Source organism: Gallinula chloropus (assembly GCF_964237585.1).
Source record: "Gallinula chloropus genome assembly, chromosome: 4".
Classification (NCBI taxonomy): domain Eukaryota; kingdom Metazoa; phylum Chordata; class Aves; order Gruiformes; family Rallidae; genus Gallinula; species Gallinula chloropus.
Window position 1 is genome coordinate 27,625,246 of NC_140088.1, and position 15,540 is coordinate 27,640,785.

Genomic DNA, 15,540 nt, shown 5'->3' on the forward strand with positions numbered 1-15,540 from the left:
ACAATCTGACATCTCTCTCAGCGTTCAGCTAAATAACAGATCTGGACATCAGAAAAATGGCCAAACAATATGTCACCAGCTGACTTCTTGCAGCTCAAATAGGTGCTGTCAGGGAGAACGCCTATGACTGACAACAAGCCCCAGTGCTCACAAGCAAACAAAGAATCCCTCTGTCACCATTCTTCCCCTTTATAAGGCCTAATGAACCCCTAGCTACAGCTGAAACAGTACCCACAAAATCTAGATCTCACATCTGTTTAGAGCTTGGATGCAGTGGCAGCACAATTAGAGGGTATGACACATACCATTATTAAAGCCCATCTGCTGTTTTTGGAGTGCTTTGAGAGGGAGGCTTGAGACCTAAAAGGATAAGGAAGAAAAGAATTGGGGGGGTGGGGGGGTGGGGGGAGGGAGGGGCAGTTAGGGGTATTAGTGAATGTTTTCCTGGGTGCTAACAGGCAAGTTTCCCCAAAGCACAGAGGCTCAGGTGTGCTTTCCTTATGTGCAAAATAGCAGACATCTGAGAGCTCTTGCCTCTCTTGGATTTATTTTTTCTCAGGAGTTACCTGTGTAGCCCAAGTTATGTAGCCACAGGAAAAGCAGGGCAGGCCAATGAAGATTGCCTTCAAAACACCTTGGCAGTGCATGAGAAGGTAGCTGTACCACCCAGCAATACTGCCCCTTGCGTCCCAGCCTGAAGACATCTCAGGAGAGAAACACCAGTTCCTCTGCTGGCTGCTCTGCCACTGTGGCAGCAAAAACCTCAGTGAGCCCTGCTCAAAGTGTTGGTTCAGAGGATAATAAAACACTGAGCCAATCAGAAGGACACCCCTCAGCACCCACCCCCAGCACTGGGGAGGGCAGAGCTTAAGCACAACACCTGTGAAAGTGGGAAGAGAGGCTTAGGAGATACGCTGAGGTCTGTAAGTACCAACTCAATCAGCTCAGGAGTACCCACAGGTACTTCTGGAAGTCACATGGGCTTTAGAACAATCCAGATGCTGAGTAGGGGACAGCGTGAGCTCCTCGTGCTTTCCTTGCACAGAATACATTTTTAAACTTTACAATTAAATAATTTGCACATTTACTCATTTCCACAGGAGAAATGGTGATGAATGCATCCATAAAACACTAACAGACAATATGTGTGCAAACCTAAAGAGGCATGAATTGTATTGATGAGCACTGAATGCTGGTTTAACAGTTTCAGAGACTGTTAAATAACAGTTACAAAAGGCCTAGGAGGAGGTTCAAATTATTTCAGGCTTCCTCTTTTTGGTTCCTTCCTGTCCTTTTCTACTCTTGCCTCTCCAGTCAGCCATTTCTTGCACAGTTTGAGTGGCATGAGGGATGTTCTGCTCGGACTCTAAAGTAAATGGTATAGCAGGGATGTAGCAGGCAGTAAAATGCAAGCTGTGGTGTGGAACTGCTGACCAGTTTGCAATTTAACAGTGGAAACAATCAGCACCTGCCATCCCACAGGAGCTTTGGTAAGCTTTTCTACTTTACTCACCTGCCATATCTTCAAAACAATACTCATGGTTAATGAAGCTCATTTGAACAATGCCGGTTCACAGGATCTTGTGAGACTAGGGCTGGGATTAAGAGACAAGGCAAATTGGAAGCTACAATCATTACAATCATGTAGCACAAACGAAGAGCACTTTCACACACAGTCAGCCAATATCCCCCATTTTTCTTTAGCACATTGTGCCCACACAGAAAGAAACATGACTTCAGGCCAAATATATTTCCCTCCCCAGTGACCTAGAGTGATAAGAGTTTCCACCAGGACAAAAGATCAAAATCATTACAGCTCAAAGAAGTAACAAAGTTGAAAGCAAAAATGTCAAGAGACAAATTCATCTCCTGACTTGAAGGACTTCTCAGAACAATGAACAGAGTCCATGACTGGAACATCTGCTCCTCGCTAAGGAAGGGTTGTGTGGTCATCCGGGGCAGCTCTCCTAAAGTACTTTGGTCTCTGCCCTAATACTTGGAATAGCAGGCTGAGCAGGGTGCTTGGCACAGTGCTAGCTAGTTAGCATCTGTCCCCTCTGATTGTGACTGGATGTCCCATGAAGACAGATAATCTTGATCTTAAGGGGGAAAAATGCAAACCATTTATTCAGTGTCCCAACCCCATCAAAATGATGAAATGAATAGTAGTATTAAAACTTCACACAATTACTGGTTTTAGTAATGTGGGAGTTAAACGTTTCAACTCAAAGACCTGGTTTCCTGTGTTGGCACTGGTGCTAGCAGTAAATGTTCATACATCAAGCATTTTTACATCTTCATTTTAAAGAGAAATTAGGAGACAGATATACTTAAACTGAAATAGCTTCCTGTTCCTGCGTGAGCAAACACACATGGGGTGAATTTCTGACAAAAACTCCCTGTGCTTTCAGTGCATCCTTAAGGGCTTTGCCATTTGCACAAATTCACTGAAGCCTTAGTTATGCGGCAGACAGATACAGCTCAGACAAACACTGCTTCAAGGAACAGTGAAAGGTGGCATTAAAAATTAACTCCTACCCTTTTCTGATGTTCCTCAACCTAATAAACACATCCCAGAAGCTTACAGCTGAACATTTCAAAAGTACAGTAGGAATTATGGTATTCATTTACCTGAACAGTTCTGTCTGGACATATGCTCCAGAGAACAAAGTTAGGTTACTCTAAACATGCTCACTGTGGATTAAGCTAAGGCACTCTAATTCCAAAAGAGGTCACCTAAGTTACAGACCTCTACTGATGAGTAGGAACTTTTACTGTAACTCATTGCTACTCAACCACCTCTACGGATAGTCTCTGGCTCCCTACAACTAAACTACCTAATTTCAAACTCTGGTTAACAGCAACAGACCCAAATAGAAAGGCATATCCAAACAAGAAGGTGTTTAGTCATGAAGAGCAAGCTAGCTGATCCCTATCACTACAGTTGGGGCCAGGTGGTCTTCAGAAAGTTCAATTGCTAATGCAGACCAAACTTGCAATCTCTGTCCCTAGTGAATAACAAAATCTGACAGCTCTTCAAAGCCTCTATGAATGAAAAGAGCACTTAAATCTGATTCTCCACGAGCAAAAATCCCTACTGTTCAAGTCAGTCCTTAAACTTTACATCTGCACACCCAAATAGCAAGGAGCAGGAAAACAGTAGCCGCAGAGGCAGGAGGATCTTTACCTCAGCCTCTCTATCAGGGCAGAGATCTAGAGTAGCACAGGAGAACAAGATTTCCAAAGCACCTTGTAGGTGGGCAGGACTTCTCTTCAGTGACATTTAACTTGACACATCTCACCAGCTTAAAGCATTTCTACATGAAAAAGAAGCAAGATACAGGAAGAGATTTTGCAGTTGGATTAGGAGTAAAGGTGACAGGTACTAGATCTCAGCTGATGTACATACACCCAAAGCAACATACCCAAAACTCTTCCCAAAAGGGGAAACTTCAGGTCTTTGTGGGGTACGATTCTCCAAGGCTTGGCAAAGCCATTTATAACCTCACCAAAGTTCAATATGACTATGAGTGTTTACAAGCACAAGGACTAGGCCAAATTGAGAATGTAAATATTTGGATTCAATTCCCTAAACTTGCCTCTATCTGCACTGCCAACTAAATCCCCACTGCAGACTTAAAAAGAAAAAGAAAAAAAAAAAAGCAAGTAATGGTTGCACACACTGTACACACTGTATAGCACAGAGACAAAACTAACACACGTGGCACTCAGCAGCAGGAAGAAAAAAAAGTAAAAAAAAACCCCAAAACTCATAATATAAACTGAACTTATGTTAAACAAGACATCAATGAAGTTTGGACCAAAACTCCACTTGACTCAACTATCATTTGGTACTCTTTAAAAGTCTGATCAGTCCAGATGTTGGTCTTCTGCCCAGCAAGAGACTGGGTTGCATTAACCATATCTAGCTTACTCAAGACCCAACAGACTATACAATGGGTCTAGCACACTGTGGTAACTTTGACCTAAACCACATTCTCTAAAGCCATCAAAAGCAAGTACTTCCATTTTCTGGGCAGATGAGTTGAGGAAAGCCTTCTCTAGATCCAAAGCAATTAAGTAATTCATTTAGCAACCCCAGTCCCATATTCAGAATTGATTTAGGATCCCAAATCACCTTGAGCTCTCAAAGCCAAAGCTTTTTTTTTTGTTTTGTTTTCTTTTGGTTTTTTTTTTTTTAGTTTTACCCCAGTTCTTTTAGCTACGGATAAGGTTGGCAGCCAGGAATCCATTCAAGAGAGTTGTGACCTCCCACAAATAACAGATCCTATAGGATACACCATATTCTCTGCTGCCAGTTCCCAGCCCTTCTTAGAAAGTGTTAAATGCCTTTCAGTCCTATATCTCCATTGCAGTAACTCTCTGGAGAGAATCGGAAAGCAAGACCGGGATTTTTTGTGTGTGTGATAAGAATTTGAGCCTCCTCACTCCTACTACTGTAAACTAACAAAAAGTCCATCCTCTCCCTCTTCAGTTAAGTGGGAAAAGTACAAATCTGGTTCTTTAACTTTACTCAACTGTGGGAAACTTGGTTTTGCTCTCCGGCTAAAAGCAGGCTCTTCAGCGCACTTCACAATGACCTCTTCACAAGGGGCTAGTATCATTTCTTCAAATGCCCCTACACTAAAAATAGTCCTGCTTCCTAAACATGAATGTTTAGCAGTTCCAGGCATTCCGAGATCCTGCATACCACTTCATTTATTTTTTTTCTAAACTGGCAACATTTATTTAACCAGCAATTAAAAAAAGGAGGCCCAGCCTCCCCAGTGATTCTTCCCAGAGGGTCTTAGATGTTTATGAAACACAATGAAAACAATAAAGTGGATAAAGTCATGCTATTCCATCAAGTCTTTGGCAAGACTTCCCAACCAAGAATAAATTGGCATGGTACATTACAGTCAACAGATTACACAATGGTTTACGGGGTCACCGATAATAAGGGGTCACGTGCTCCTTAAAGAGCTGCAGTAGATGTTAAAAGTCACTCGCTTACAGGGAAACAGCAATGTTTGGTCCTGGGCTCCTTGGAGCAAGTGCCGGTACCCACAGCACAAACATGCTGGAAAGGTAGAAGAGGACAGAAGGCGCCTCTCCTCCCCAGCACCAGGAACAGCAATGACTACTCAGCAAGCTGGCCGGGGGTGTTTAACGCCCTGAAGGGAGCAGAAGAAAGCCAGGCCAGGCAGGACTCCCTTATTTCTGCCTAAGAGAGAAGAACATACACTGTACTCTAAGGAACGGGACATACTGTACTCCAGGACACCACATCACCCCCTCCCATGGAGCCCTGGTCCTCACTCCTCCACACTCTCAGAGGTCACTGGTTCTACCCCAGAGAAAAAGAGGGCAGTTCCCTATCAGCCTAGTCATTCTTAACAGTGTGCAGACTGTAGCTAGCTTTAAAGGGTGCTTGACTGTATTCTTAGGTGACTTGATAATGTAATCATAATTGCTTAAGTGTTGCAGTTTTCCTTTAAATAACTAACCTTAAAGCAAGAGGGGAAATGAATGGTCAAAGTCATAAATCTCATTCTCACCCTTCAACCTGGTAACAGATTTCTACTACAGCACCTGCATAACCTGATCAGCAAAAGGAAAGCTGCATTTTGACATTCCTCATTTGATTTTCTCAAATCTCACCTTAACCATGAAATACTTCTACTTCTGCTCTGTTAATTTACCCTTCCACCATACAGAATATTTTCACCTACTGACTATATATTAATCACAAACAATCAAAAAGTTATCAAGTCTCAAGGGCAACTCAACTTGAATTCAACCTACCCTACATCATCAGAAATCAGACCACGACTAACGGTTTCATCCTCTCTCTTCTACAAGTTCTGATCCCTTTAGGTGGGCTTTGATGGATTATTCAATATCTGGCTGAAGGCAAAAACTGTCAACTCCAAATGAAAAAAAAAAATCAAGGGTGTAGCAAACACTACTATTCACATACTCCATGCAATAATCCTACGCATCCAGCTTCATTTAGCGTCACTACTAAAATTCAAAGTACATTTGAGTGATAAAATCGGAGTAAACAGAAGAAGGCTCTCCCATACGTAGCTGCTACTCTTTGATTGCGGTGACCCGGTGCTCTTTGGTAAAGCAAACGCTTGGTACCAAGCCAAGCGCAGTACATCTGATTTTCCCACAAAGTGAACTGCTGAAGCAGCTCCCTCAGCTCCTCGGCTAAATCTGTCTTGGGATCCTAAAGCCTCCCGTCAGAGCCCAGGTGGCTCCGCTGCCCTTTCCAACGCGCATGCAAACGTTACAGCCGGCGGGACAAGGCAACACGAGTGGGCACTGCAAGGGGGAAGAAGTGCCACAGCTCCCCGCCTCTCTCCAGACCAGAGCCCCACGCTCGGCGGGCTGGCTCTCCAGCCCGGTTGCAGGCAGCGCGGTCCCGCCGCGGCGGCCCCCGGCTCTGTCCCTCCGAGGTGCCTCTGCCCCCGCCACCCACACGAGAAGCATCCCGCGAGGCGGGGACAGCGGGGGCGACCAGCGCCGACCCCCCCACTCCACCCCGCCCGTGAGCAAGGACTCCGCGCCCGGCTGCGCTCCCCCCCGCCCCAGGCACGGCTGGGACCCCCGCCAGGGTCGCGGGGCCGGCCCGCGCTGGCACGGCGGCGGGAGGCTCCGCTGCCGCAGGGTCTCCGCGGTTCGGGGAGCCGCAGGGCCCGGCCGGGGCAGCACCCCGCGCCGCTGCGCATCCTTTGCCCGTCCCGCTCCCGGGAGGCGGGCGGCTCCCAGGGCGCAGGGACCGCGAACGGGAGCCCGATCAATCGTTTCTCCCCCCAGCCCCGCTCCCCTGCCCGGATCCCCAGAGGCGACCACCGACCCGGCAGCGCGGCTCCCCGGCCCTTACCGAGGCGCGTAGGGATGAGCTCCCTCCGCCGGACGCCTGCAGCCCGCAGCCCGGGCGGTTGTAGTTTTTTTGGAGGAGCTGGGAAGTGGGAAAGAAAGAAAGGGGGGGGTTAGGGGGAAGGGGGAGGGAAGGGACTGAGATCGAGGGAGAGAGAAGTATGCAAAGGCAGGAAGTGGAGACGGCCACGGCCAGTGCGGGAGATTAATGGGAACCAGTCACCCGGCAGCCAACAAAGAAACCTGCTCCCCCAGAGCAGTCCGGCAAGGGCTGCAGCCCCGTCACGGCCGGGCAGCCTCGGGCGGACGAGCCACCGCTGCCGCCGGCAGCTCTCCGCGAAGGGGTGGGCGCCGCCCGTCCCCCACGGCCCCAAACCCGGGTTCTCGCCAGGCGGGAGGGAGAAGAGCGACCCACCGAGACCGGGCAGCACCGGCCGGTCGGCGGGGAGACGTGATGGACGGAGGAGGAAGAGAGAAGAACCGAACCGCCGCCTAACAACCCACCTCCCGCCACCCCTGCGGAGCGATAGGGCTTATTTTTTATTTTAAAATCTAGGCGCGCCGAGCTCCTCTCCGCGCGGAGCCGCTTGCGGGGAAGGAAAGAAAGGAAGGAAGGAGGAGAGCGTGCGGCGCGCTTCCTGCAGATGGTTTCAATCAGGGCGCCGGGGATGGCCGAGCCCCGGGGCGGCGGGACGTGGGGCGGGACGCCCAAGGCGCCCGCCCGCGTTTTCCAAGTTCCCCGGGGTAGTTCGGAGTAACAGTACCTGTGGAGAGGGGGGGAAAGGAGGCAGCGGCACGCCTCTGAACTTCGTTCCGCGTACCACGGTCCAAATCCCGCCCGCTCGGACCGACAGGGATGTTGTAACGCTGTTCCCTGGGGAGCGGAGCCCGAGGTGCCCCGCTCGGGGCATGCCCCAGCCAGGGTCCCGCTGCACACCAGGACACGGGGCAATGCGCGTCCCGGGGGGGGTTGGGGGGGAGGGCGGCGTGTGAAGATCTTTGCGTGGCACAAGTACTAAAGCACGTATTCCACGCGGGCCACTAGCAGCATCATAGGGGCCAGCTCCCTGGCCCTGTCTGCCTGCTGAGGGTTTCACGGATGAGAACCCCCCAGGAGACATTTGATACAAAAGCCACGCAAAGCGGCGGGATGCTGGCTGTTAGCAGAACCGCAGGGACCGCGAAACACAGAGACTGCACCTAAACCTTGAGGTTTTATTTATACAACAAGTCCCTTCACAATATAGTAACTGAATGATAACAGGCACAGAAGAAGACAAGAGAGCAGTGATGTGAGTATTCAGCAACTGGAAATACAAGTCACAAGTCACGGGAACTTAAAGTATGCGGTCACTTACTTTCCACTGACTGATACCGAACTGAAGTGGTGCTCAGCACTCGGCTATCACTTATGAGCTTTCCTACACAAGGATACCTCTCTGAACCCAGAGCAGAGTGCTCAGGACAAACTACTCCTGGCTTTCTCCACCTCAACAACAAAATAAAATATATTGTCTTGAGATGTTTCGATCTGTCATCCCACACGACAAGGAAATCTGGTGCAAATGTCCAGCATTTCACAAGCCTCCATTATACTTCAAAAGAGTGAATGCACAGGAAGTAAGGGTCCCTCTCATCTGGATTCTGATGTGAATGTGTATTTCAAAGCAAAAGCTATTTCAGCTGTCAGCCTTATTGGGAGAGATGTATTTACTCAGCTGCAAAAGGAGCACTGTGTCACCAAACACTTAAAACAAAATGAAATGGTGTGAGTTTAAATTTCAACACACATAAGGAATAATTTACCTCCTGAACAACAAGCTACTGCTACAAGTACCTGGCAGGAGTATGAAGTAAATACAGTTTTCTTTCCCTGTTAGGAAAACGTCATAGGAGGGCCTTTTCAAGTACATTTCACAAGTGGAGCAAGATAGCAAACCCATCCTCCTCTCTGGGAGACCAGTAGTAACAAGGAATGATGCTCAACTTCCAAACAAGCAGTAACCAGTCTATTCTGGCTGCTTCTCCAGCACATCAAACAAACATCCCAAACATACTAATATTGCTTTTATCAAATATTATTTTCCCCACCCTTCCCCCCATTTATATTGTGTCCAGTCCTCCAGATCTCAAGCAACTTGGCAAACGCCTAAATTTTCCTTTAACTACAGGAGACCCAACCTAAAATTAAGTTGCATTTGACCACTGAATTGGGGCCTTCACTGTTTTACTGAACAAGCAGTCTGTGAAGGGCTTGTTTATTACAGGAGCTGGCTGCTGCTCTGGTTAAGCAACTGGAAGATGACAATAAAATGTACACTAGGAGAGGATTATTTTTCTTGCTTTCCAAACAGATTACAGCTAGCAGAGCTCCACAAGCAAGGATGAAGGACTTGAACAATCTGCGACTGTTAGTTAACCTTGGCCATACTGCACGTAAAAGTTTCTCTGCTTATTTTGCCCTTCCTACTGTCATCTCGGTACAAGCAAGGTTAGCAAAGATATCGTGTGGCCCCGGTTACGTGTAGCCACAGCCGCTTCCCAAGCCTGTTTGGTAGCTCCGAGCAGCAACTGCAGCCTCGCACACTGCTGTGGGGGTAACGAAGGCCTCGCACGTACAGTCTGCCCCACTGGAAAACCATCCCTTGGGTGGCCCAAAACCATCCTTGGGCCAGCAGCAGCTTCCTGGGAACGGCAAGGGATTGCTTGTTTGGCCAATCCTGCTCGCAGTAGGCCGGCACACTTTGCGCTTGCCTGCTACCCTGCGAGGAGAAAGGGCTCTCTTTGGAGCACGGGGGCAGTGGTGGCTTGCAGGCGGTCTGAGCTGGCTGCACACCTGGCGCTCGGCCCTCTTACCGGCACCTGTGTCACTCAGCCGACCGTCGCTACATACCATAGCGATCGTTTTGTGCCTCACCAGCTGTGTAAAAACCACAGGCCGCCGAGCTGCGGCTGCCCCCCGCCCGCATGGGACAGCGCCCTCCGGCTTCTCTGCACTCTTCCCCGGCGGGGACAGCCCCGGGGGGACAGCAGGGGGCAGCACCCGGGCGCCTCACAGGCCCGCTGCCATCGGGAGCAGCGAAGCCGCTGAGAGAGGCTGATGGAAAGCCTGTCCGGACGCCCGTCCCGGAGCAGCGGCTTCGCCTCAGGGCAGAGCGCAGACCCTGCCCGTGGGCGGTGGCGCGAGGAGAAAACAGAGACCCTGACCCCTCCGCGGGACTGGGCGCTCCCGCCGCCGCCGGCCGGGGCGGGGCAGGGGCGGCACCCACCCGGGGCAAGGCGGCACCAGCGGGGCGGAGGCGCCCTCTAACGGCAGCAGCTGGTGTGGACGGGGCGGGGCGGGGGCGGGGCGGGGGCGGGACCGGGCGGAGCCCGGGCGCGTGCGCACCGTAGCGGCGCGCAGGCGGCGGCGGCATGGAGGGGGCGCGCGCGGGGCGGACGGCGGGGTTGGCGCGCGCAGTGCTGGAGCGGGCGCGGCGGCGGCCGGCGGGACGGCTCCCTGCCTCGGCCCCGGTCAGTGCTGCGGGCGGGGCGGCGCGGCGCGGCGCGGCCGTGCCGGCAGGAGAGCGACAAAGGAAAAGAGGGCCGGGGAGCCGCGGCCTTCCCGCGGTGGCAGGGCGGCGCGCGCGTGCAGGTGCCTGCGTGGGGCCGGGGCGCCTGCGCGCTGCAGCCAGCCGGGGGCTCTGCCCGGCGATTTGTCCGGCCACAGCCCGCGCCGGCGGGCAAGTTACTGGCGCTCGCGGGGCGGCGCGACTGCCCCGTCCGGTGACGTTCAGGGCGTCGCGAGAGCCTCGGTGTTGCGCGGCCGTTCCGCGCCGGGCACAGCCGGCACCAGCCGGCACCTTGCCGTCGGGCCGCCCCGCAGCGAGCGCCGCGCCGGCAGCCCCGTCACAGCGGCTGCCTTTCCTTGCAGGAAGAAGACTCGGAACGCCTCAGCGCAGCGTTCGCCGCCGTGGTGAACTTGATGAACCAAGCCACGCAGGAGTGCGAGGTGAGGCGCTACCCCGCTGCTGCTTCTGCTGCGGGTGCAGAAAAGAGGCGTCTCTCTGGCTCCTCGCACGGCGGGAGCGTAGCCTGCGGTGCCGGGCTGGATCCAGGCCTTCGGGGCAGGTTACGCGGTAGGCTTCACCGCCGTCACCCTGGCGCGCAGGAACCACCTTGGCTGATGAACAGTCGGACTGGCATTTTCCACAGAGAGCACCTGAAGGGCAGCTCCGATTTTAGCACGTGGAGCTGTTCGAGTGAGTCCAGAGAAGGGGCAGATGCTCCAGGGGCCTGGAGCACAAAGACAGGCTGAGGGAGCGGGGCTTGTTCAGCCTGGAGAAGAGAAGGCTCCCAGGAGACATAATTACAGCCTACCAATACTGAAAGGGTCCTACAGGAAAGCAGGAGGGGGATTGTTAACCAGGGAGTGTAGTGATAGGACAGGGGCAATGGCTTCAAGATGAAAGAGGGTAGGTTTAGATTAGACTTTAGGAAGAAATTCTTCACTATGAGGGTGGTGAGGCCCTGGAACAGGGTGCCCAGAGAGGCTGTGGAAGCACCGTCCTGGGAAGTGCTCAAGGCCAGGTTGGATGAGGCTTTGGGCAACCTGGTCTGGTGAAGGGTGTCCCTGCCCATGGCTCGGGGTTGGAAGTAGATGATCTTTGAGGCCCTTTCTAACCCAGAGTATTCAGTGATTCTATGATTGAAACATCATACCGCATCACAAATGACACTGTGTAAGCCACTAGTGTGTGTGTAGAGTTGTTTCCATGGCTGTGAGGTACCGTTGCTATGGAATGGCTTTACAGCAGAGTAGCCCTTTGTTTTCATCATGTGAACTGTTCATGTCAGCTGATAGAGTCACTGCATTCTGGGTGGTAGAAGTAAGGAAGAGCTCCAGTCTCAAGCAAAAAGATCACTTTATGCCACACATTCACTCTGAATTTGACTTAACTTCCCCATTTTACATCTGTAATGGCTGAATCTCACATCTTCTGTTATTTAAGCAAACTTGATTTGAGATGTTCTTACAGGATTATGGGCTCAGGTCTTCAGAGCAGCACCATATCTTTACTTGTGACAGGTAGAAGTTGAGGTATGAAATAGTAGATGTGCTGCTCTGCTGCTTTCACATTGGCAAACAGTGGTACACTGCAGCATTACAGCTCTGCTTGTGCTCTGGCTGCTCACTCTCATTACTCTTCTGGGTAGGTAGATGAACTGGGAACCCACCACTGCCAGCCTGCCCTTGTGAATACAGCCCTGCAGCCCAAGTACTTAGATCTTAAGAAACTCCTCTCATTCAAAGCACTAGTGCACAGTAAACAGTCACTCTTAAAATGCTTCAGGCAGAAGAGAGTTTTACACAAGATGAAACAGAAGTGTAACAATAGATAGAGGCTCATCCTGTGTCCTGTTAGGAGTGTGTAGAAGAGCGGAACAAGCAGAGGATGACTTCTGTATTTGCACATCGGCCAAGACAGCACTGCATCAGTCATCTTTGGTAGAAAAGAGTTTTGGGGTGGAGAGAAGGGGGAATTCTGACACCTGCAACTTTTTAGATAAAGTTTACAAAGCATAAATAAAAATCTATGTCCCGGCATAATCATTTAGGCACTTGGATGCCAGAAGGTGCAAATTATTAAAATGAGGTGATTTAGAATAAATTGTTTAGTTTAGAGACCAAAGTTGATCCACATTTCTTAGACAAAGCAAAGAATCAAACTTTTGGATGTCATGTAAAAGAATCCAGCCCACCTCAGTGAAGTGTTATGCAATCGGTCAAAGTATTTGATGTATTTGGGATGTGGCTCTCTACAGTAAACCACTATATAAGCAACCAAATCTATTGCTGCATGCATAACCTCAAGGAGTAAATCACAGCACTAGACTTGGAAATAGAAATCCCTATTGGCCTTACCTTTGCTAAGTTTAGCTTTGGCAGGCAGACACTAGGAAAATATAAGCGAAATAAAATAGATGTTTTGGAACTCTCTGGTCCCCATGATCAAAAGGTAAGTAACGCCAGGAGGAGTTCTGCGGCGACAGCAGATGGCAGCAGAGCTGCACTCAAATACTTGATTTGCAATGGGGAAGATTCGAGTCCCGGTGTTGTGGAGCCAGAAAAGAGTAGCTGCGGCCTGAAATACAGTTCTCAAAAACCACTGTGCTACCTGTACCAGCCCTGACGCTTTCACTTCAACTCGTTTCTCAGCGTTAACGTGCTCTGCTTTTAGAGCACTGCTCCTGTACGTGCCCTGCAGAATCAGTCTCCATTAGCTAGGTTGCAAAGCACCCAGCTTGCACATGCATCCTATTAAAGATCCATAAACTATGCCTTCTTCCACCAAAGCTTTTCTTGAAGGCACGTGATTGGGTAGGTGTTTCCAGAGCATTCATTCTGGTGGTTTTGTGTATTCATTTCTGAAGAGCCAGAGTCCCTATGTATGGGACACAAGCATATAAAATCAGGGCTCATGGTCTTGTACCAGAAGGCAAATGTCCTGTGGACAGACATCCAGGCATTGTTTTCACCTTCACACAAGAACAAACCAGCCAATTAATACAAAAGGTCAGTAGCTGTGCACTTCCACATTTAATTGTAAATCTGCAGTAGTTGTGAGCAGGGTTTTGATGCTTCTCCACATAATAGTCTCTGTTTCTGTTGTCCAGAAGTACTACAGCTTCATGGCAGCCTCTAGATGCAAAGATCATGAAATCAAACACATCTGCAGATACCACTGCAGGCAAGCTGGGGAAAGAGAGCTGGAGTCCTCTGAAGAAGAGGTAAGTAGGTGGGTTTTGTTTAGATTAAAGGTTATTCCTTTCCTCCTGTAGGACAGTTGTTATCCATCTAGTGTCTGTGACATTTGCTTACACAAATGTGTGTGGTTTGAAATCATGGGCTGATAAACACCTGGACTGGACTGAGCCTGAGTCTTCTGGTGGGGTGGGAGGCAGAGTAACTTCTGGTGGCACCAAATAGTGTCATATCAGCCCTTCTGTAGAGGGGAAAACTTAATTGAAAACAAAGCACCTTCTCCCTCTGGCTGAATTTGCTTTTTTGTGTTGTATCATTACAAAACTGCATCTTTTTTTCTTTGACCCCCCAGAGGATTGAAGCCTCTGCAGCACCCAGTCAAGATCAAACTTGCCAGCGACGTGTAAGTTCATAGAATACTTTGGTTTTAAGTTGAAGTGTAGCATTTCTTTACCATTTTGCAAGCTGGTTAAAATCTGTGATCAGGTGTGGAGACTGATTAACCAGCTCTGCACTCACAGCCCCAACGTGTGCAGGTGGGCAGTAGAACGGGCAGAGACTTGCACGAATGTTTATATACCAGATTATGGAGTTCTGGCACATAACCATAACGGAGTCTGCTTTGCATTTTGGACCAGTAGAGAGTCAAACACCATGATTAATCTTTAGTCTCTTGTGATTTGCATCAGCAGCAATAATCCAGCAGTTCTCCAGTCTCACCTCGTTTGTGCTCCTGACACATTCCCTGTGCCAAGGAAAGGCATGCAGCAGCTGCTTAGCCAGTTATGCTTGGCCCACATACGCCCTCTCGGAAGACTCCTGTTCCTCGAGAAGAAACCTTTTTCTCCCATTATTTTTCAAAGCCTAACACCTCACCAAATCAGTTCCAGGAACTTGTAAGCCGCAAAAGATGAGGCACGTGGAATCTGTGCTGCACTACAAATTAGTGGGAGTGCCCTTGTTGTATGGATGGTTTCCAGGTTTATGTTCAAGACCATTTCAGTTGGCAACTTTAATTTTTTGTGAGGCAGACATTACAGCATGCTGATTAGTTTCACTGCTTGGAACATTAGGTGGAATACTTTGAGTATGGCACTTGCTAGTTTTCCTATTGACAGAAACATTTTGCAGTTTTGTCCAGGCTGCCTGGGTATTTTGAAGAATCTTTGTATGTTTACATAGCAGCTGAAATGCCATTTTTCTAACTCAAATTCAAAATTTTTGTTTTTGTGGGAAATCTAAGGTGACAAAACAGTAATGAAGCTTATTTCCCCCCCTCTCCCACTAAAGATGAGGCAAGCCCCCGAAGACATCTACATTGAAGTTTCTCCTGGCACCTATTCTGTCACAGCGACCTCAGAGGACATGGTGCAACAAACCCACGTGGTGGACGTCAACGCAGGACAAAGTATTGATTTAACTTTTGTTTTATGATACTTGCTGTTTCTTGGCAGTCACAGGAATGAAAGACAAGGCTGTCTTAATGCATGTTGTAAACTATGTATATCTCGTTAGCACTTTAATAGCGTACTCCTCTTCGGGACTCCATTTTTATGGCCTGTACATTTGTTTTCTACTTAATGTAATTATATGCAGCCCACTTTGTACAGTGATTTTATAAATATTTGTACATTGTGTGCCTTAAATCCAATTGTGTGACTTTAATTCAAGGTTCTCATGCTTTAAGCAATTAAGATACAATAAACTGAACAGAATTATTTAGTCTTTATGGTGACCGCTGCTTTTATATTATCCTCAGACAGAACATCCCTGTGACACTGTTGGCCACAGAGAGCATGATCCATGTGGCATGACTATGTATGTACATTAAAGTGAGTGCCAGGCCACAGAAGCTAGAGCAGTGGGCTCCCAATTAAAAGTACTTTTATTATTCTGATAAAGAAATG

At 49.3% G+C, this 15,540-nt stretch overlaps 1 protein-coding gene across 1 annotated transcript; it reads left to right on the plus strand.

Annotated features, from left to right (window-relative positions):
- Nucleotides 1-10,302: 10,302 nt before the first annotated feature.
- AKIP1 (A-kinase interacting protein 1) lies at nucleotides 10,303-15,343 on the plus strand (the record flags this gene model as incomplete). The annotated part of the gene is made up of 5 exons (XM_084263840.1): nucleotides 10,303-10,401; nucleotides 10,802-10,879; nucleotides 13,546-13,659; nucleotides 13,986-14,036; nucleotides 14,924-15,343. 5 exons carry the CDS (start codon nucleotides 10,303-10,305, stop codon nucleotides 15,065-15,067), a joined length of 486 nt encoding a protein of 161 aa, XP_084119966.1. The 3' UTR covers nucleotides 15,068-15,343.
- Between the last annotated feature and the right edge of the window lie 197 nt (nucleotides 15,344-15,540).